General features: G+C 36.3%; 1 protein-coding gene across 1 annotated transcript; it reads left to right on the top strand.

The window, feature by feature from the left end:
- The first annotated feature begins 446 nt into the window (after positions 1–446).
- Positions 447–23,683, top strand: LOC142553991 (putative receptor-like protein kinase At1g11050). Its single transcript, XM_075664584.1, has 2 exons — positions 447–2,673; positions 23,602–23,683. The coding sequence occupies exons 1-2, from the start codon at positions 716–718 to the stop codon at positions 23,603–23,605; spliced, it is 1,962 nt and encodes a 653-aa protein (XP_075520699.1). The 5' UTR covers positions 447–715; the 3' UTR covers positions 23,606–23,683.

The raw sequence follows: 23,683 nt of genomic DNA, 5'->3' as shown, positions 1-23,683 counted from the left end.
ATAAAAAAATATTCTTTTTATGCTAAGAATATTACTTTTTATTGTGAATATCAGTATGATCGATTCGTATAAATAAAGATTCGTGAGACCGTCTCACAAGATATATATTCCTACATATACTTGCTTTAAGATAGATTCACGGCAAATTTTCACTCTTCCTTATATGTAAATATATTTCTTATTTTTAAAATATGATGGTTATAGTAGCTAATATACAAATTAATTTAATAATATGCTTTAAAAATCAAATAAAATTCATATAAAAAATTTAAATAGTAATAATTTTGTTAATTAATTTTAAATATCAAGATGGAATATTATTTGTTTTTAAAATATGATTATGCGTGAGATTAAAGCCACGACATTTCGATTTTAATTATAATTAAGGATATTTGTCAACGTTTGATAGATTGTATGCCTTCAAATCTTTGAAGCCTGCGCAAAGAAAGCAACTTTGACCTGTTTCGTTTGTTGTCACATCGCTGTTTTTTCTTGGTTCTTTCGTACTTTTTGGGTTCAATTAATGAAACATTGTACCAATCCATCTTCCAAGAACTTTCGCGACGAATCCTTGAAAAATTCCCATTTTGGTAACCCCAATTTCCTTCTTGATTTCTTCACACCATTCAGTGGAGAAGAAATATAGTCTTTTGATGTGGTTTCTTGATACACATTTTCAGGATGATTAGTGAAGTTTAAAGAATTTTTTTTTTACATGAAGTCGAGTTTCTTGATCTTTTCTTTGGTTCCGATGCTTTTTGTGTCCTTTACTACAGTTTCGTCAGCGGAAACTCCAAGCACCCTCATCACAAATTCATCCGCAGATTGCCCCGTGGATTTTGGTTATGTGCTGAGAATCCCATGGAGTGTTTCTGATTGTAGAAATTATCAAAACCCATATCCAAATCCTACCCCTTTGCCTCCTACAAATTCCAGTAATCCAACCACAGGCACAGGTGATTGCTGCCAAACCCTTCTTTCCCTTTATGGAATAGGAATCTCCAACTATCTCAAAGGCACATCTTTTTTCCATCTTCCCAATTTGTTAACTTCCATTTCTTGCCTTGAGAATTTTCAGTCACAGCTCACCTCTATGTCTCTTCCCTCGAACTTGGCATCCCTTTGTCTTGATCCTATGGAATTTGTGACTTCCAGGAATTTTTGTGCTTCCATTGAGTCTACTCAAGATTGGTTCAACAAACTTGGCCCTTCCACCGTATTGGATTCTGCTTGCAAGCCTGATCTTACTGATCTTACTTCTTGTGATGCCTGTGTAGCTGCCGGTTTCCAGGTTCAGAAAGAACTGACTGCCATTGATGGTAATGTTTCTCGTTCCAGAAATTGCTTTTACCTCGCTGTTTTATATGCCGCTGGTATTGTTAATCAGTTAGGGCCTGAAAGTAATGGGGCTGTTTCATGTATCTTTGGGCTTTCTCTTATTTCGAACACGGGTTCTTCGGGTGGAAGCCATTCGGCTCTTGTTTTTGGTGTGATTGGAGCTGTTGTTGGCACCTTATTGATGTCTAGTTTGTTAGGTTTGTATGTTTGGTGGAGTAGGATATATAGAAAGAGGAATGATGTGGGGGAAGAGGAATCGGGGTCTAGGCTGAGGAGGCCTACAACAGTTTCTATATGGTACAAAATGCAAGAACTAGAGAGGGCTACTGATAATTTTTCGGCTAAAAATTTCATTGGAAGAGGAGGGTTCGGGATGGTTTTTAAAGGGACATTGGATGATGGGACGGTTGTCGCGGTGAAGAAAATAATTGAGTCGGATATTCAGGGGAACATTGAGTTTTGCAATGAAGTAGAGATCATCAGTAATTTGAAGCATCGGAATCTTGTGCCTCTGAGAGGCTGTTGTGTTACTGAAAATGGCCCTGGAGATAGTGAGAGGTACCTTGTTTATGAATTTATGCCGAATGGAAATCTGGAAGACCGTTTGTTTCCGGCAATATACGATGGAAATCGGAGGCCGCCATTGACATGGCCTCAAAGAAAAAGCATAATCATGGATGTGGCAAAGGGATTGGCTTATCTGCATTATGGAGTGAAGCCCTCCATTTTTCATCGAGACATCAAGGCTACTAATATATTGCTAGATGCTGATATGAGGGCAAGAGTCGCCGATTTTGGATTAGCGAAACAGAGTAGAGAAGGGGAGTCACATCTTACAACGAGAGTGGCCGGAACACATGGATATTTGGCGCCTGAATACGCCCTTTACGGCCAGTTAACTGAGAAAAGTGATGTATATAGCTTTGGGGTCGTCGTTTTGGAGATAATGTGTGGGAGGAAGGCTCTTGATCTTTCATCAGAAACGCCCCGTGCTTTTTTAATCACGGACTGGGCTTGGTCACTCGTTAAAGCTGGAAACATAGAAAAGGTACTCGACGCGACACTTTTGAAAGAAGAAGATTCATCCAACTCCAATCCAATGAGCATGATGGCAAGATTTGTGCAGGTTGGCATTCTCTGCGCTCACGTTATGGTGGCTCTGAGGCCGACCATCTTGGATGCATTGAAAATGTTGGAGGGCGACGTCGATGTTCCTGCGATTCCAGATAGGCCGATGCCATTAGGCCATCCTTCGTTTTCTGGGCATGGTGTTAAAAATTTTAGCATTTCTCCTGCACTGAGTGTGCTGCAATTGTATTCCGGAGACATGCATAGGTGAACAACAAAAGACACATTTTTTGTGTACATATTTTCTTTGTCATCCAAATAAACTGGCGATGTAAATGTTAGTCGATTGACTAATTGGATAGAGCTAATAAAAATTATAATTGGGTTTGACCCCAAATTTGTTCTCATATAATTTATTTATTTTAGTACTAGAGTTTTATTTTTTAAAACCTAAAGTTATAAAATAAATAAAACAAGAGATTTGATTTTATTATCATTATTTTTTAATTAAATTAAGCTAGTAAATAATAAAAATTCAATTTTAATCGGAGATAGAGAGTTCAAATGTTTCAAATAAACTAGCAAGAGAGGCAGTAATTGATTCATGAAACATGTATATGTCAATGAATGACCGACTGTCCATGAAGCTTAAAATAATCAAATAAGATGATATTGATTAATTTACAGCAAAGATTCCTAATTAAAGTAATTGTAAGAAATCGTGTTCGACAGTAGTGTAAATTATTAATTTGTGTTTTATCAGGATTAAGTGTTGTGTCAAATGTTACAACATTTACGACAACATGCAGCGGAATATTATATTTTGTAACACAAATTCACTTTAAATAAATAGATGGACGAGATTAAATATGCACAAGTATAAATACTTGTGCGGTGCCTTATGATAAAAATTAATCACTAGAAAATCAAACCGATTACAAAAACTTATTACTAGTGATTGAGACTAAAATCAATTTCCTCAACAAGTTGAGAAAATAAAAGCTTTCTAAAACAACCAACAATAATAAAACATCAACTAAGAAAGCAAAAATGTGATGCCAAAAGAGGAGTCACGAAAACGATCTTCAGTCAACTTCGTTACGAATATTGTCTGAAGATGTGCCCAACATTCAAGGCAACACGCGATCACCACTCTCCAAAACAGTACGATCCTTGATGACTTATTTCTCTGATCTTCACGGCGTGGACCAGTGTGTATATGTATGTATAATCGAATAAGAAGAGGCGTAGCAAAAGAGGAGAGCTTTTATGATGTCCTTGATTTCTTATTTATAGATGTAGACTTTTATTCTTCAAGGAGACCTATTGCACAAGGAAAGTAAGAGTTTTATTAGAAATAAACTCTTAAAATCATATCTCTTTAAATCATTATCATAAATAGCATATCTAAAATATATTTGCTTAATTATCTCATTATCTTAGAAAGGCAAAATCTCACAAGATATTATATGAAATCAAATTAACAAGGAAAAGATATTGTTAGGGAAATAATTCAAATCAAGATAATTTATCAATTAAATTCGAAATTATTATTTCCCTTCAATCTCCCCCTTTTTGTCTTTCTTGGACAAAATGAGATCAAACCTTTTTATCTTTGTTTAGCTCAAATCATCTCCCCCTGTGTTAGAGATTTTATCTTCCCCTGAATGAAATAAGGTTAGTACGGGTATTGTTAGAATTGTTGGCAACACTTGGGACAACATCTGCATCATTTCATTAAAAGGTTACTAAGTAAATACAAGGGAATACAGCAGGCGCCGAGAGAGGAAAAAAACAGAAACAACAGCAAAAATAAAAAAGCACATAATAACGAAAACAATTAATTCTCATTCCCCTCCTCCTCTTTATCACCATCATCCTTTTCATCAATCCTTGGTCCCTGATGGACCAGCGTCGTCTGTTTGATCAGCACCATCTCCCCTTTTTTGTCCTGGAAAGACGGCTACCTCCAGAAGAAGCTGAAAGTTGATAGCCACAGCTTGATAATATGCAATATCCGCATTGGCTTGCTCAACCGTAGCCATAGCATGATCAATAGCATCCCTGGCTTGCTCGACTTTTGCCATAGTGTGAGCAATGTGGGCGTGCGCTTCTGGTACATGGATCATGATGTAGTCAGTGGGCTGGGAAGGAGCAGGAGGGCTTGGCGGTGGCCCTGAAACAGGTGGTGCTCTGGGAGATTCACTCCATGGAAGATCAATCCGTCGATTGCCTTTGAAAAATGCAGGGGCAATCTTGAATGGTTCACCAAGGTCAGATAATTGCTCATTTATATCCCGAACAAAACCTTGGGATATCAACATGCTTTTAAGATGAGGAACCAAAGATTATATCATCAACATAAACTTGACAAATAAGAATTTCACCTTTGGATTTTTGAATAAAAAGGGTATTGTCTACCTCACCTCGTTTGAAGCCAATTTCAAGAAGATATTATGTTAATCTGTCATACCATGCACATGGTGCTTGCTTCAAACCGTAGAGGGCCTTTTTCAACTTGTACACATGATTCAAATTATGTGGGTCTTCAAAGCCTTTAGGCTGTCTGACATATGTTTCCTCACACAAGGTACCATTTAAGAATGCACTTTTAACGTCCATTTGAAACAATTTGATTTTCATGTAGCATGCAATAGCTAGCAGAAGTCGGACTGACTCAATGCGGGCAACAAGAGCGAAGGTCTCATCAAAATCAACCCCCTCAACCTGTGTGTACCCTTGAGCAACCAACCTTGCTTTGTTTCGAATGATGTACCCTGACTCATCAGTTTTATTTTTAAAATCCACTTTGTTCCAATTATATCGACGTGGTCAGGAGGTGGAACTAGATCCCAAACATCATTTCGAACGAATTCATCAAGCTCATCATGCATAGCATCGATCCAAAACTCATCTTTTAAGGCTTCGTCAACATTTTTAGGTTCACATTGAGATACAAAGCATGAAAATCTGACCTGTGAGTAAGTCGAGCTCATGCATGTAAGTCCAGCCATCTTTTGGTAATCGACTTTCTCTTTCTTTCGAGTTTTGACTTCACCTTGCACACTTCCAATTATTTGAGATGATGGATGATTTCTCTTAATCTTAGTCGGTATATTTTTTCCATCATCTCCTGTGTCATCGTCACTATTTTCTTCATCCTCAAATTCAGTGACTTCAGTGTCACGTGTTGTGTTAGGTGTTGCAACATCCGGGCAACACCTGCATTTTCCAGTGCAATTGGGTTTTCCAGAAGGTCTTCAACGTTATCCTCAGCATTTTTCTTTTTGAGATCTGCACAATCATCAAACACAACATTAATCGATTCCATAATAGTCCTAGTTTTTAAATTAAACACGCGGTAGGCTCGACTATTAGTGGCATATCCCAAAAACAGACACTTATCACTCTTTGAATCGAATTTGGCAAGTTGATCACTGTCATTTAAAGTATAACAAACACATCCAAAAATATGAAAGTATTTGAGATTAGGCTTCTTTCCCATGATTATTTCATAGGATGTCATAGTTGAGCCACTTCTCAAATACACTATATTTGAAATGTGACAAGCCGTATTTAAGGCATCTGCCCAAAAACGCTTTGAAATGTTCTTCGATGTTAGCATCACTCTTGCCATTTCTTGCAGTGTTCTGTTCTTGCGTTCGGAAATTCCATTTTGTTGTGGGGTTTTTGGTGCCGAAAACCCATGTGAAATACCTTTCCTGTCACAAAATGATGAGAATAAAGAATTCTCAAATTCCTTACCATGGTCGGTCCTGATTCTTCTCACCTTCAAACTATGAAAGTTTGTGATTCTTGTGACCAATTGTTTAAACACACTGAAAGTGTCTGATTTCTCCCTAATAAAACTCACCCATGAAAACTGTGAGAAATCATCAACACATTCAAAAGAATATTTCTTACCTCCAAAGCTTTCGACTTTCATAGGACCCATAAGATCCATGTGAAGTAACTCCAGACAGTTTGTTGTCCCAGATGTTGCCAACACCGAGTGTGACACGCGAGTCTGTTTTCCTTTTTGACACTCACCGCACACATAAGGTATCCCAGATGAAAGATTAGGCATACCTCGCACTGCCTCGTATTTACTCAACTTCTTCAAGGTTTTGAAATTTACATTGCCGAGTTTCTGATGGCAAAGGTCAAGTTCAGTGATTTGAGCATGTTGACATGAAGGTTCTTCACCTATCTGGTAGCAATTGTCCGAAGACCTTGTACCTGTCATGATGCATATGTTAGATTCATCAAAAACTTCACAGCATATTTATCAAACTTGACATGCAAATTATCATCCCATAATTGACTTATGCTTATCAAATTTGAGTTTAATCCTTCAACATGGATCACATTGTGGAGCTTTGGTAGTCCTTCGACATTCAAAGTTCCCTTTCCAACAATCTTTCCTTTAGCTCCCCCTCCATAGGTTACTCTGCCACATTTTTGTTCAACATAATCGATGAGATATTCTCATGACCCTGTCATATGGCGTAGCTTCCACTATCAAAGTACCAGTAACCTGCAGTGTTAGTTTTTAATGAAGTATAAACAACATTACAGTGAATTTTTGCCTTTGGTACCCAAACATGTCTTACTGTGGGTCGACTCTTGGAGGTGTTGCGGGAAGTGTTGTGTAACATTCGAGGCAACATCCGGCTTGACTTTTGGTTCATGCGGTCATCCCTGAGTTTGAAAGAATAAGGCCTGAGATGTCCAGGTTTAAAGCAGTAATGACATACATACCTGCGTTTTCGTTTCTTAGGAACAGGTGCAGTGGATTGTCCTTTTGGTGGAGAGCTTTTGATTGAAGGTGTAGGTTGTGGCGGTGTGAATGTTTTAGTTTTTCCTTTCACAAAAACAGTGGTTTTTGAAGATTCTCCAGTTCCATGTACACTGTCTTTGAATCCTAAACCCTTCTTGTCATCTCTTCCCATCGAAAGTTTGGATTCAAGCTTTGATGTGCTCGAATTAAACTTGGACAAGGTTTCAGTTGCCTTTTGAAGTTCTTCTTTGGTCTTTCCCAGTTCTAAGTCCTTTTTGCTCAGAATTACTTCAAGTTTGGAAACCACGACTTTTAGATCAGTGTTTTCCTTTACAAGAGTGGAGTTAAGCTTGTTTCTTTTGGTCCAATCCTCAAACAAATCTTCATAAATCTTTTGAACACTCTCAAGAGTTATCTCTTCATCGTCAGCTTCCGATTTATCATCTACAGTCGAGTCTCCAGAAGTTGTGGATTTTAAGCACACTGATTTTTTGCAGATGTTGCAGCCAGGAGTGGCAACACCTAATGGATTCACCTGCAGCCTGCGATTTTCTGTCAATAATGCAATCAAGGAGGTGTAATTATCTTCATCATTTGATTTCTCCTCCTCATCAGATTATTCATTGCTTAGAGATGCATTGTAGCCTTTGTTCTTTCGCAGTCTGTTGGCACATTCATTTGCATAGTGTCTGAACCCCTTGCACTCTCTACACTACATTGAATCATACTTCTTTGAGTTAAATTGTCCCTTGCCCTTGTTCCTTGGCTGAAGTTGTTGCTTGTCAGGAAACCTTTGTGGTCTTTCAGGGGCAGGATGACTTGGAAATTTCGATGGTTGTGCATCCTTCTTCTTGTCTCTGATTCTCTTCAAGTAGTCCCCGAATTTTTTTGTGATAAAGGAGATAGAGTCCTCACAAAGGTCTGATTCATTGATTTCTTGGGATATTTGAAGAAGATCATTGAATGAGTCATTTGAAGCTTGGAATGCAACTGTTTTCCCTTTATCCTTCTTCTGCATGTCTATGTTCATCTCAAAAGTCCGAAGTGAACTGATAAGGTCTTCCAAAGCCATTTGCGTTGTGTCCTTAGCCTCATCTATCGCACAGATTTTTATGTTGAATCTTTCGGACAGAGAACGGAGAACCTTACTAACTAATCGTTCATTGGAGATAGGGTCTCTAAGACTAAACACCTCATTAGAAATTTCCCGTAGGCGACGATCATATTCCAGTATGTTCTCAGATTCTTCCATCCTCATCATCTCAAACTTGGAAGTAACCATCAGCCTTGTTTGTCGCACACTCTCAGATCCTTCACAGTGTCTTTGGAGAATGTCTCATGCATCCTTGGCAGAGACACAATTAGTAATAAGCCCGAACATGTTCGTATCAACTAAAGAAAAAATTGCGTTCAGTGCATTTGAGTTGTAATTTGAAATCTGCACTTCATCAGTAGTCCAGTCACTTTTCGATTTTATCAGACTATCACCATCTTCGTCTATTCTCCTTGGTGGAGTCCAACCGCTTAGAACTCTTTGCCATGCTCTTTCATCTATGGATTTTATATGAAACCGGATTTTGACCTTCCATAGACCGTAGTTGGTTCCATCTAAGACTGGTGGCCGAAGTGCGATGTTTGCGAGTGATAGATCCATTTGAATAGTTCTGTCAAACAAAAACAAAAACCAGAATCAGCCCTTAGTATATCAAGAGAAGGCTCTGATACCACTTGTAAGAAATCGTGTTCGACAGTAGTGTAAATTATTAATTTGTGTTTTATCAGGATTGAGTGTTGTGTCAAATGTTACAACATTTACGATAACATACAGCGGAATATTATAAAGAAATCGTGTTCGAAAGTAGTGTAAATTATTAATTTGTGTTTTATCAGGATTAAGTGTTGTGTCAAATGTTACATTATTTACGACAACATGCAGCGGAATATTATATTTTGTAACACTAATTCACTTTAAATAAATAGATGGACGAGATTAAATATGCACAAATATAAATACTTGTGCGGTGCCTTATGATAAAAATTAATCACTAGAAAATCAAACCGATTACAAAAACATATCACTAGTGATTGAGACTAAAATCAATTTTCTCAACAAATTGAGAAAATAAAAGCTTTCTAAAACAACCAACAATAATAAAACATCAACTAAGAAAGCAAAAATGTGATGCCGAAAGAGGAGTCACGAAAACGATCTTCAGTCAACTTCGTTACGAATGTTGTCTGAAGATGTGGCCAACATTCAAGGCAACACGCGATCACCACTCTCCAAAACAGCACGATCCTTGATAACTTATTTCTCTGATCTTCACGGCGTGCACCAGTGTGTATATGTATGTATAATCGAATAAGAAGAGGCGTAGCAAAAGAGGAGATCTTTTATGATGTCCTTGATTTCTTATTTATAGATGTAGACTTTTATTCTTCAAGGAGACCTATTGCACAAGGAAAGTAAGAGTTTTATTAGAAATAAACTCTTAAAATCATATATCTTTAAATCATTATCATAAATAGCATATCTAAAATATATTTACTTAATTATCTCATTATCTTAGAAAGGCAAAATCTCACAAGATACTATATGAAATCAAATTAACAAGGAAAAGATATTGTTAGAGAAATAATTCAAATCAAGATAATTTATCAATTAAATTCGAAAATATTATTTCCCTTCAGTAATTATTACACTCTCTCGATAACTAATAAATGTTTTTTTTACAAAGCACAATGTTTTTATAAATAGGTCTCTTGTGAGACGGTCTCACGAATCTTTATCTATGAGACGGGTCAACCCCACCGATATTCACAATAAAAAGTAATAATCTTAGCAAAAACAGTAATATTTTTTCATGGATGACCCAGATAAGATATTTGTCTCACAACATACGATCCGTTAGACCGTCTCACACAAGTTTTTGTCTCTTTTTATTAGGCTTTAAATCTAATATTCTAATATTACATTATTTATATAAAAGTATGAATAATAATATCAATCAATTATGTACTTACAATTGTATCCTTTGACATTTGTAGATTCTAATATTGTCCATTAAACATTATTATTCTACTTTTTGGTATTTCGGATAAATTTGATTCATTAACTAATTATTGTTATTATAAATTCATTCATACATTTATTGAAAGAGATGATAAATATTTGAGTATATTGTTAATTAATTGCATGTGGACGGGTGTCGAAAGAATGTGCGTGCATAATTATTTATATGTGCATGTATTCATTAATGTCTCCCACTTTATTATTTATATTTATATTATAGGGTGTATGCATGTATCATTTCATCGTCTTCCTTTCTATTTTATATATATATATATATATATATATATATATATATATATATATATATATATATATATTTTGTTGGTTGTCGATGAAGCTGTTTAGGCCATATTTTATGGTTTCTTTGGGAGGTGTAGTGGCAGTGGAGTTTGTTTGGATCTGTTTTCAATTGTTGTCGTCGTTATTCGTTTTTCATAGGGTGTATTTTTATATTTGACAAGCTTTTGTTGGCGTAAAAAATATTTATTTGTTTATTTTTGTTATTGTGATAGAGGAACCTATAATCGTTGTCCTCTATTGTGCATGGAGTAAACTCTTAGCTTTAATACAATATCCTGCAAACTACGTCACCAAATAAATCACATTATGCAATAGTCTCGCTCAAGAAAATGTTTGTAGGGTAATCAAGTTCGTGACTGTTTGGCTACGAACTTACATACTTCACTAACTCGGAAGACCCTCGAATCCACAAAGGAAACAATATTTTTTTATTTAGTTGAAAGTGAAATCTACTTTAATTGCTAATATGTTTTACTTTGATGTTTCAATTAGAGTTACTATTTACTTTTAAAACCAATATGTGACATGAATCACTATAATAAATATAAATTATATTGATAGTTTATTAATATTTTTAAAGTATTATAACTTTATCGTTATAATAATATAATAAATATTTCATATTGTAAGTGTAGTGATATTTTTATTTGTTCTATATGGTTAAATTTATATTTTAATTTTATTATTAGACTTCCTTGTGAATCAGAAATTAGAGTTATTGCCAACATTATTATTATGATAAAAACTTGTGTGAGACGGTATCACGGATCGTATTTTGTGAAACAGATCTCTTATTTGGATCATCCATGAAAAAAATATTACTTTTTTATGCTAAGAGTATTTCTTTTTATTATGAATATCGGTAGGGTTGACCCGTCTCATAGATAAATATTCGTGATACCGTCTCACAAAAGACCTACTACTACTATTATATATAATTATAAATCCGTCAAATAAAAGTTAAGAGTAAATGGAAAGCGAAAATTTGAAAGTTGTGGTAGTAAAATGATTCAATTAAATACATATTTATCCATGTGATGCATTTTAATTTGCATAGGGAAGGGAATAAATTGGAAGCTAAATTTTACCTATCTATTTTTGTGGTTTTTTTTTTTTTTTTTTTGATAAGAGGAGGTGATAGTTTTGTTCTCGTACTTGGAAAAAAAAACTCACGAATCACAATTTTTTTAATAGCAAAAAATCGGAAACGGTTTTATTTGAAAGTATTGAAACATAATTAATAATCAATAATTTAAGTGGGGAATTTAAAAAAAAAAATACTAAGTAGAATTCTTATAAGGTGTGTTAATGGAAGAGATTTAATGATTTTTTTAAAAAGTTTATGGATTTCTATTTATTTTTACAGAATGTTACAATATTTTATACTCGATTTACTTCATATTATAATATTTTTCATAGAATTCAATGAATTTTTGATATATATATCAAAAATAATTCTATATATATATCAAAAATAATTCTCGTCCATTTGAAAATTTTCAAACACCTCTGTGAAAAAATAATCATTGATAAAATATAATATTATGTCCAGTTATTTATTTACATATAACACGTCAAACAAATACTTATTGTTTAGGAACAAATAATTACAGCAATTATATCCCATAACTTGGAACAAATCTGAACAATTGAATACAATACTTTTGATAAACTAGATATCAATTAAAGAACGTGTACATTAAAATTTTAATTCACATAAATTAAATTAAATCATTAGATATATTTTAAAACTTTGATAGTTTACTACCTACGATAGAAAAAAAATCAATGATAAAGATAATTTTATTTTGTAAGTAAAAAAAGACTAAAATAAAAAATATATAATCCATAATTTACACTCTCAAAAAATAGAGTAGGTCTCTTGTGAGACGGTCTCACTAATCTTTATCTGTGAGACGAGTCAATCCTACTTATATTCATAATAAAAAGTAATACTCTTAGCATAAAAAGTAATACTTTTTCATGGATGACCCAAATAAGATATCCATGTCACAAAATACGACCCGTGAGACCGTCTCACACAAATTTTTGCCCAAAAAATATACATGAATTATCCATAAATAGCTAAATAGTTACGGATATAATATTTTAGCACTGAACAAATTTCTAAGAAAAAAATGACCTTTTATATGTTCTAAACAGTAAAATAAACACTACAAGAAAAATGCCATACGACAACGGTTTTTAACCGTTGTCGTAGCCCTTTTAAAACTGTTGTTAAAGCCACTGTTGTTAAATGGTTCTCTCAAAGACAACGGTTTTTCACCGTTGTCGTAGCTAAAAGTCGCAAATGATATTTGCGACGGACTGCATATATAAATCGTCAAATGGCTCAACCATTCAGATATGATAGAAACTGGAATACCATGAAGTCGGACTATCTCCCGGATATACAACTCTGCATACTGAATCATGGTGAAAGTCGTCTTAATAGGCAAGAAGTGCGCTGATTTGGTAAGACGATCTACAATCACCCAGATAGCATTTGATCCTCTAACTGACTTCGACAATCCGGTCACGAAGCCCATGGTAACATTCTCCCACTTCCACTCGGGAATAGGAAGAGGCTTGAGCAACCTGCTGGTCTCTGATGCTCCGCCTTCACTAACTGACAAGTCAGACACTTGGATACAAAACGTCAAATGTCCTTCTTCATTCCGGGCCACCAATACAATAACTGCAGATCTCTGTACATCTTCGTACTCTCAAGATGAATAGAGTACGGCGACATGTGGGCCTCTGATAAGATATCTGCTTGAATAGAACCACTGCTAGGAACCCACATCCTGTCTCGGTATCTTACAATACCGTCGCTGACTGAATACAAGACAATGCCTGTGAAGGGCCTAAAACTCCTTTCTTGAAAATTTGCGGAAAATTAAAAATTTTTCTTTTTAAAAGAACTTAAATGGCCTCATTCATAAAATCACTGGGGAATCAAGTTCAATATTTCAAAATATTGCAGCGGAAGAAAATTAAAGTTTTGCCAACAACAACGATTTAAAAAATATCCAACGACTGATAAAATTGTTTGCGGAAAAAAATAACAACTGCTGCTCTGAGGTCCTCGGGCGCCACTACTGCCGACCCAAGCTGGCTCACTGGTCCCCGCCCTCGGCCCTGGTCTCATCAGTACCTACAACAATCAAGTCTAGTGAGCCTAAAGACTCAGCATGCATATATCGCAGGTAACGAGAAAAATCTGAATTAAAGTATGCATGGGATAAAATATCATGTCCTGAGGCATGCTGAAAATAATCTGTACTGAGCAATTATAATACGTGCATAACTGAACTGATAATCACAGTAAAAATGTTTGCTCCTTGGAGCCTGTACTGAAATAACTGATAAAATTTTCTGTTGAGATTATGTTTTACGCCTGTGGCCACTGCACTAAGCTGAACTGATCGGTAACTGGCTACCGGGGAGGCTGAAACTGAACTGAGCTGGCCGGTCACTGGCGACCGGGTGGTACCATACTGAACTGATCGGTCACTGACGACCGTATAAAATAACACTCCCACATAGTGAATGAACCACAAGCCATATCGCATAAATCTCAAAAATAATCATTTTCTATTTAATGCACGTAAAATAATTAACTGGCATAATGAAAATGTCCCGTAATTTTACCAACTGGATTGGATTGGATCGTTACCAGACTCGCTGCAACCTAACTGTGCCATGAAAAATATGCAATAGCTTAAAATTGACCAACTACGCAATTTACGTTCAAAAGATGCGACTATGACGCCTAATGACTTCGCATTTAATCATGACTCCGAACCAACTTGAACCGACACTGAACCGACGTATAGTCATGATTAAAATACGCTGAAAAATCATAAAATAATGCTCCTAAAATGATAGGGTCGAAATCTAGGTGAAATGGAGGCCAAAACACGAAACGCTCTTTCGAGAGTCAATTTGGCACATTGCACCGTAAATTCTCGTACGACCTCAAAAATGATCCAAATGACGAACGGTCAAAAACATGACCTTCCTAACTCAATGAGGCACTGTCCAGTCCAAGGCCATGGGCTAAAATCCAACCAAGAACTCGAACGAGCCTCTGAACCGACACAACAACTTGCTGTAATTACCAGCAGCTGCGCAACTACAAGACTTGCGTTGGTTTCGAGACTATCGGCCATTAGGGGCGTGAACCACCGACCAGAGACTCTTACCAACATCCCAAGGAATGATTTGAACCATGGCTAAGGGCCCTAGGCCAGCCACAATCCGCATCACACCATAACTCAACCGAAGGGTCCAACCGAGAGCAACGTGCATGCGTGTGTAGTGTTTATGCTATGATCGATGTCTTGCGTCGTTCCAGTGGCCATTTGATTGACCATGGCACGATCTAGACATCTAGGAGCATGATATGAACCGTGGCTAAGGGCCATAGGCCAACCAAGATCCACACCAAGCAAACACAAACCGAAACCAAAAGCTGTCCAACCGAAGTAGCCGAAGGGGTATAGGGGCTGTTGTGACGTTTTGATTAAAAACCGATGAACCATGGACCAAGCCACCAAAAGGGCAACTTAGTCACGTCTTAGACATGCTAGGGGAGTGATCCAACCGTGGCTAAGAGCCCTTAGGGCAGCCAAGATCAGATCCAACCCCTTGACACAAAAAACTGAAATTTTCGAACACAAATCTGCGCCTATGGGAACTTGCTGTCATTCTGAATTTCCAGCAAGCATGGGGCTGGTTTGAATAGACCAACATGGTCCTAATGCATCCTACTACATGTATATAAGCCGCCTTGGGAACCTGGAGTCGATCCAATACCTGAAACTCACAAAACAAAAGAAACCGTGAAGCTTGCCAAGGAAATCGAAAATTCTGCATGTGTGGTTTCAAAATGTTTTGACATGGATCTCGATTTTTACTTGAATAAACATGATCATGTACTGAAAAATAAATGATAATATGACTTGATTGAGGTTTGAAAGAAATCTAGACATGCCTGGTTTCGTTTCGAAAGAAAACGAACGAAATGACGACGACGCGGCACGGAGGAGGTGGAGCGCTTCTCTTGTTTACCTTTCTTGCTCTCGATTTTTCTTCCCTTGCTTCCTACTGAATTCCCACGGTTTTCCTCTCTCAAAAACACTCTGAATTTCGTGACTAAGGGAGGGGGAATGATGGTTAGGAGGGTGAGGGAAGTGGGTGCAAGATATAAGGAAAGAATCAAGACCAAGTCTTCTCATTTTTGAATTTTGAATTATGGTTTGATATCAAATGAGTTGGTGGATGCTTCTAGGAGGTAGTGGCCGAAATTTTGCTTATTTTCTAGTCTAGGATATGTCCATTAATTAATTAAATTGCTCCCAAAAATCCTAGAATTATCCTACTAATTACATGCAAAGAATTGGTCAAAGTTGATGAGTTGGAAAATGAATCTTCTAGCAACTAAGGGTGGCCGAAAAATGCATGATAAAATAAAGGAAAATGTTGATTATCTAGTCAACTAATAATCCTTGAAAGCCTTACTAATCCTTTAAATAATTTAGTGAGCTAACCCCTTAATTAAATAACTTAAATGAGTTCATTTCTTAATCACCTCAAATAATTAAATTAAATCCTCAAACCTCCCTTTCTAACTTAAATGAACTTGGTTGCTAGCTAAATTAACTTCTGGAAATATTTCTCGAATCTTAAATTCTATCTCAAAACTCCAACTCCGGTCCGGCCTCACTGAAATAACTGAAATGCTAAAGATCAAACTACTGAACTGAAATAATAAAATAATTAACTTCAAATAAATGGATTTAAAATAATTATGCAATGAAGTCAATTAAATTTAAAAATCTAGAATTATGCATGGCTTATACGTCTACTGATATACGGGTTCTACAATGCCCTTGGCCTCATCTCTCTGCTTCCACTTTGCTAATTGCTCATCTGCTGACTGACCACTGCGAATACGGTCAATAAGGAAAGACTGGATCGTCAAAGTAGATAGACGAAGAACTCTACCTTGAGGATATGACTCTAGATCAAACCTCTGCATCTCAAGCTGAAGAGGTCTCTGAATCGTCAAATGAGCCATCACTGCGACTTTTCTGCTCAATGCATCCGCAACTACATTAGCTTTACCCGGATGGTAGCTAATGTCACAGTCATAATCCTTCACAAGCTCCAACCAACGCCTCTGACGCATGTTCAGCTCCTTCTGCGTAAAGAAATACTTGAGGCTCTTGTGGTCGGTAAAGATCTGGCACTTCTCTCCATTCAAATAATGCCTCCAAATTTTCAAGGCAAATACTACGGCTGCCAACTCTAGATCATGGGTAGGGTAGTTCTTCTCATGGATTTTCAACTGTCGAGAAGCATACGCTATCACCTTCCCATGCTGCATCAATACTGCGCCCAAACCGAGCTTCGAAGCATCGGTATACAGAACAAACTCACCGGGCCCTGACGGCATGGCCAAAACTGGCGCTGAGATAAGAGCTTGCTTCAAAGTATCGAAGCTCTTCTGACACTCCTCGCTCCACACAAATTTAGCATTCTTCTTGGTCAATGATGTGAGTGGAACGGCAATACCACGAAGGTGCATCTTCTTGTCGGTAGCTCATCACATAAGAACTCCAAAGTTAAGCGTACTTGACTTGGGGAAATTTTGGGATGGGTGACCTCCTGGGAAGTTTCCCAGGGTGCGTGTGAGTGAGGATATAAGCACGCTGGAAAGACTCGCCTTAGTACAATGAGGACAGTCGTTGAATCTGGGGCGTTACATAATGTCTGCTTGATTATCATATCGTCCTTTGTAAAAATACGACTCATCGAAATAGAGTTACAATCTAACCTGCTATTTGTTAAATTTTGCGTTTCCACATTGGAGGAATTTTGGTATTGAAAAATCATATTACCTAGAAAAACAATCAGATATTTAACATTTTATCATAAAAATATTCTCAAATAAACTATAAAAATTCAATTACTAATATTAATTTTATGATATCAAATGTAACACAAATGTCGTTTATGCTTTTAATAATAAATTAAATAATGTACAGTTATCTTTAAAATAAACAAAATTAATTCTTTATTTATAAACTATTATTTTTTTTCTATTTTATATAAGTGATATTATTGTTGAAAATTTCAATTAAATTTAAAGTTTGAATAAAAAATGTCTCATGAATTTGGGAGTATCTTTTGACTCTCCACATTCTTGAGTCAATTGAAGAGTTTTGGCTCCTCATAGTCTTGAGTTAATGAGAAGATTAATTGAGTTAATTAAACTTGGATGACTCTTGGTATGCATTTTGGAACATATAAATAGTGTGTTCATTTTCTCATTTCAAATATATGAAAATATTTTCTCTTTAAAATATTCTCTTGCATTTCATATTGTTATCTTTTCATTTGGCCTCCGTTAAATCCCGGTGATAAAGTAAATGTATGTTTTCAGTTCGCCGTAGTAGTGTCTCGTGCTAAGTCAATGCTGGTTGTTCCGTTGTATCCTGGGAAATAGACGTCCGCTGAAACCTCGAAGCACATACCGGAGGGGGCGAATATATTTTAAGGAAACTGTACACGCTACAAGTCTCGGTTTGGTTTTGATTTCCTTTGCACGATATTCTTACTGTAAACATCACACTTGTTTCGGTTACTGCTTTATCTTTACGAGTTCATTTCTACGCTACTGTTATTAGCATTGTTTCTAACAAACTTAAAACAGATTAATCATTACGTGGTTTGTTTCAGATATGACTACAGAAACAAACGTGTTGAGGAAAACTGGTTCTGTTGTCCCTCATGCCACTGTGACGCCTCAATTTGCCCCACGTGTTGCTGCTGTTCCTGTGCCGGCTACTCACGACGAAAAACTTGAGAAGTTCACCTGTGTGGACTTCAAAAGGTGGTAGCCGAAGATGTTGTTCTACTTGACGATGCTGAACCTGGCCAGATTCATGTCTGAGGATGCTCCTATCCATAAAGAGGGTGAGGGATATGTTGAATCTGTTAGTGTGGTGGAGGCATGAAATCATTCTGATTTCTTATGCTGAAACTATGTACTAAACAGATTGACCGATTCGCTCTACAACGTGTTTTGCGAAAAGAAAACGGCTAAAGAGCTGTGGGAATCCCTTGATAGAAGTACAAAACCGAGAATGCCAAGGCCAAGAAGTTTCTTGTTGGCTGCTTTCTGGACTTTAAAATGGTGGATTCAAAGCCGGTTATCAGCCAAGTTCAAGAACTCCAAGTGATTCTTAACGAGATTCATGGTGAGAGGATGACTTTGAGCGAATCATTCCAAGTGGCTGCTATTGTTGAGAAGCTACCACCAGCTTGGAAGGATTTCAAAATTTATTTGAAGCACAAGCGCAAGGAGATGAATGTTGAAGAGCTCATTGTCTGACTTCGCATCGAGGAAGACAACAAGAGTTCGGAAAGACAATTGTTTTCTCCTGTTGCTGCTAAAGCAAATGTTGTCGAGCATGGTCAAAGCTCGAAAAAGAGAACATTTTCTACCTCCGACAAAAGGTTGAACATGGGACCCAAGGGAGGCATTTCGAAGAAAAAGTTCTCTAGAAAGTGCTACAACTTTGATGGTATGGGTCACAAGGCCTCTGAATGTAAGAAGCCGAAGAGAAACCGAGAGGCGAATGTGGTAGAGAACATTTCTCATAAGGTTTCGAACATGAAACTCTGTGCTGTAATATCAGAAGTTAATCTGGTGGGTTCGGACCCAAGAGAGTGGTGGATCGACACTGGTACCACTCGCTATGTATGCTCGGACAAGGAGATGTTTGCTACTCTTGAGAAATCTGAGAATGGTGAAAAACTATTCATGGGAGATTCCGCTACTTCTGAAATAAAGGGTCAATGGAAAGTTGTTCTAAAGATGACATCTGGAAAAGAACTGACTCTGAACAATGTGTTGTATGTACCCTACATTCGCAAGAACTTGGTGTCCGGGTCGCTTCTTAACAATCATGGTTTCCGCATTGTCTTTGAGTCGTACAAGATTGTTTTGTCGAAAAGTGGAATGTTTGTTGACAAATGTTATGTTTGTAATGAGTTATTCAAACTCAATGAGTTATTCAAACTCAATGTAATGACTATTAAGCCCGTGATGAATAAAGTTAATACTTTTTCTTACTTACTTGAGTCTTTTTATTTGTGGCATGATAAACTTGGACACGTTAATTATGATACAATTCGTAGACTAATTAACATGAAAATCATTACTGCATTCCAAATTGATAAACAACACAAATGTGAAACTTGTGTTGAGGCAAAACTAACGAGATCATCTTTTCGATCATCTTTTCGAACAATTGAAAGAAATAGTAAACCGCTTGATCTAATTCACAGTGATATATGTGATTTCAAGGTGTACAAACTCGTGGTGAAAATAAATAGTTCATTACTTTTGTTGACGATAGCACAAAATATTGTTATGTGTATCTTTTTAAAAGTAAGGATAAAGCTATTGACAAATTTGTCCAATATAAGAGTGAAGATGAAAATCAACTTAGCAAGAAAATTAAGGTATTAAGAAGTGATCGTGGAGGTGAATATGAATCACCATTTGCTGAGTTTTGTGCTCAACACGGTATCAAACATGAAAGAACTGCACCTTATTCTCCTCAGCAAAATGGCATTGCAGAGAGAAAGAATCGTACCTTGAAAGAAATAATGAATGCGTTGTTATTAAGTTCAGATTTACCACAGAACATGTGGGGGGAGCTGTTCTAATAGAAAATTACCTTTTAAATAAGGTGTGGGGGTGTCTTGCCAATGTGGGGGTATCCGCTCCAGAGAAAGTAAAAGATATTACCAAAAACTGTTGATTGCATTTTCATTGGATATGCTCAAAACAGTAGCGCGTATCGTTTTTTTGTACACGAAACTCAAATACCTGATATTCACAAGAATACGATAATAGAATCAAGAAATTATTCGTTCTTTGAACACATGTTTCCATACAAATTTAAGGAAGAACCAAGTTCATCCAAAAGATTATATGAGACAATTGATAAAGAACAAGAGCTTGATCAAGATATTGAACCTAGACGTAGCAAGAGAGCTAGGACTGAGAAATCTTTTGGTTCGGATTTAATCACTTTCGTGATGGAAAGTGAACCTCAAAGCTTCAAGGAAGCAATGAGTTCATCTGAGGGACCTCTATGGAAAGAGGCTATCAATTCCTAAATGGAATCCATTTTAAAAAACCATATGTGGGAATTAGTAAATCTTCATCCGAGAAGCAAACCACTATGCTGTAAATGGGTTTTCAAAAGGAAAATGAAATCAGATGGAACCATAGATAAGTATAAAGCCAGATTGGTAATCAAAGGTTACCATCAACATGAAGGGCTTGATTAATTTGACATATGTTCTCCTGTATCGAGAATAACCTCCATTCGTGTGATACTCGCGATTGCCGCCTTGCGAAATCTTGAAGTACACCAAATGGACGTAAAGACAGCTTTTCTAAATGAAGATTTAAAAGAGGAAATTTACATGAAACAACCTGAAGGATTTTCTGCGACTGGGCAAGAAAACAAGGTTTGTAAACTGGTGAAGTCTCTATATAGCTTAAAACAAGCACCAAAGCAATGGCACGAAAAATTTGATAAAGCCATGATAGAAAGTTGATTTAAATTCAGTGAATGTGACAAATGTGTATACATAAAAAACACTGAAAATGGATATTTCATTTTATGTCTTTACGTAGATGACATACTTATTATTGGTAGTAATGTTAAGATGATCAAATCCACCAAGAAGTTATTGAACTCAAGATTTGACATGACAGATTTAGGCTGTGTAATCCTTGGAATAAAAATTCATAGAACATCAGAAGGACTAGTTCTATCGACAAAATACTTGAGAAATTAAATAAGGATGACTCTGCATTGGCTAGAACCCCGATAGATACCAGTCAACATCTATCAAAGAATCGAGGTGAGAGTTTGTCTCAATTAGAATACTCTCGAGTCATTCGAAGTTTGATGTACTTAATGAGTTGTACAAGACCAGATATAGCCTATGCAGTGAGTAAATTGAGTAGATTCACGAGTAATCCAGGAGTTGAACACTGTAAATCAATTATCAGATTGCTAAGATACTTAAGGTACACTCGTGATCATTGGCTGCACTATACCAGAAATCCTGCTGTTATTGAAGGATACATCGATGCAAATTGGATATCTGATATGAAAGATTTAAAATCTACAAGTGGATTTGTATTCACTTTAGGAGGTGCAGCAATTTCGTGGAAATCTTCTAAACAAACTGTAATAGCCAGATCCACGATGGAATCTTAGTTTATAGCTCTTGACAAGTGTGCTGAAGAGGCTGAATGGTTGCGTCACTTCTTAGAAGATGTTCCAGGATGAGAAAAACCAGTGCCAACTATATGTATACATTGTGATAGCCAATCTGCGATTAGAAGGGCACAAAATAAAATGTATAATGGTAAGTCTAGACATATACGTCGTAGACACAATACCATTAGACAACTACTCTCAACCGGAGTTATCTCTGTTGACTATGTAAAGTCAAAGGATAATATAGCGGATCCGCTAACCAAGGGATTAAATAGAGAGTTAGTTGCGAAAATGTGAAGAGAAATGGGGCTCAAGCCTATAGAATAAATTTGTATGAAGGAAAACCCAACCTCCACTGACTGGAGATCCCAAGAACTAGGTTTAATGGGACAACCTAATCGCACTAATTTACAGAATCACTATGGGGGTTATTCCTAGCCCATTTCTATTACGAAACAATGAATGTTGATTATAAGCTTGCGATTTTTAATGATTTTGATGAGAAGAATATAGAATCACCTATGTGAGAGAGAAGTGGGGCCGCTTCGAAGGAATTGTAAGGCTCAATTCTAGAACCTCTCGTAGAACCAGGCGTGTGTTCATGGCCAAAACGAGCACAATCATGAAAACTGAATAGTATCAGGGAGAGTCTTGTGTAAAGTATATCTTAATTTACATAAACGACAGAACAGTTCAAGGACATCATGTCTACTGGTCAGCTAGTAAAGCAAATATATTTCATAAGGGAAGATTTAAAGGGTAACACATGCCTATCCTATGCAGGATTCAACTGTAGAACATTGTCACCAAGATTTGTATCAATTTTCATTCATGTGGGGAATTTAAGTTTGTTGCACAGTATATCGAATGCTGCAGTACATAAATCTTTTAATAAAGAAAATCAGCGAGCAATACAGTGAATAAAACAGTAGGGAAAAGCTTAAAGTAAATCAAAACGAGGCATGTACGAAGTACAGTGTCCTAAAACAGATTCGTCACCTCCTGTATGTGCTTCGAGGATCGTCTTGGACGTCTGTTTGCCAGGATACAACAGAACAACCAGCAGTGACTTTGCACGAGACACTACTACGTTGAACTGAAAACGTACCTTTACTTTATCAATGAGATTTAACGGAGGTCAAATGAAAAACTAACAATATGAAATGTAAGAGAATACTTGAAAGAGATAAGATTTTCATATGTTTGAAATCAGGAAATGAACACACTATTTATAAATCCCAAAATACATACCAATAGTCATCCAAGATTAATTAACTTTGCATAATTTTCATCAATCACTTTTCTTGGCTTTTCCAACAAGAAAAGTGTCAATTGGAATAGCATTATTGACATACTATTAGCCAAGTGAATCATTTATTAATTGCTCAGATTGATTCAGCTTCGTGATCATACTCTTTTCCATAAATTTGTCATTCACAAAAGCAATACAACAATCTGACTCGCTTCTTAACATGCTTTTATTTTCAACGATTAAAGAAATATTGACCGGAGAAATCATGCTATCTGCAACAACAAAAAGATATTTAAGCTTTCACCATTTTGTTTAGTATAAATTAGAAAAGATGGAATACAAATAGTGATAATATGATATTAAAAATAACATACATGACTTTTTTGCAGTAAATAATCAAATAATTAATATATTCTCACCATGATTATAAACAAAACTCATACTTGTATTCCGGAGACATGCATAGGTGAAGAACAAAAGACACATTTTTTTGTGTACACATTTTCTTGGTCCTCCAAATAAATTGGCGATGTAAATGTTAGTCGATC

The sequence above is a fragment of the Primulina tabacum genome, chromosome 8, assembly GCF_025594145.1.
Source record: "Primulina tabacum isolate GXHZ01 chromosome 8, ASM2559414v2, whole genome shotgun sequence".
Lineage (NCBI taxonomy): Eukaryota > Viridiplantae > Streptophyta > Magnoliopsida > Lamiales > Gesneriaceae > Primulina > Primulina tabacum.
The sequence above is the reverse complement of the archived record's forward strand: the minus strand, read 5'-3'. Positions and strand labels throughout refer to the sequence as shown.

Bases quoted from the DNA above. Each gene is read 5' to 3' on its own strand.
- LOC142553991 (XM_075664584.1), top strand. From the start codon at position 716: ATGAAGTCGAGTTTCTTGATCTTTTCTTTGGTTCCGATGCTTTTTGTG.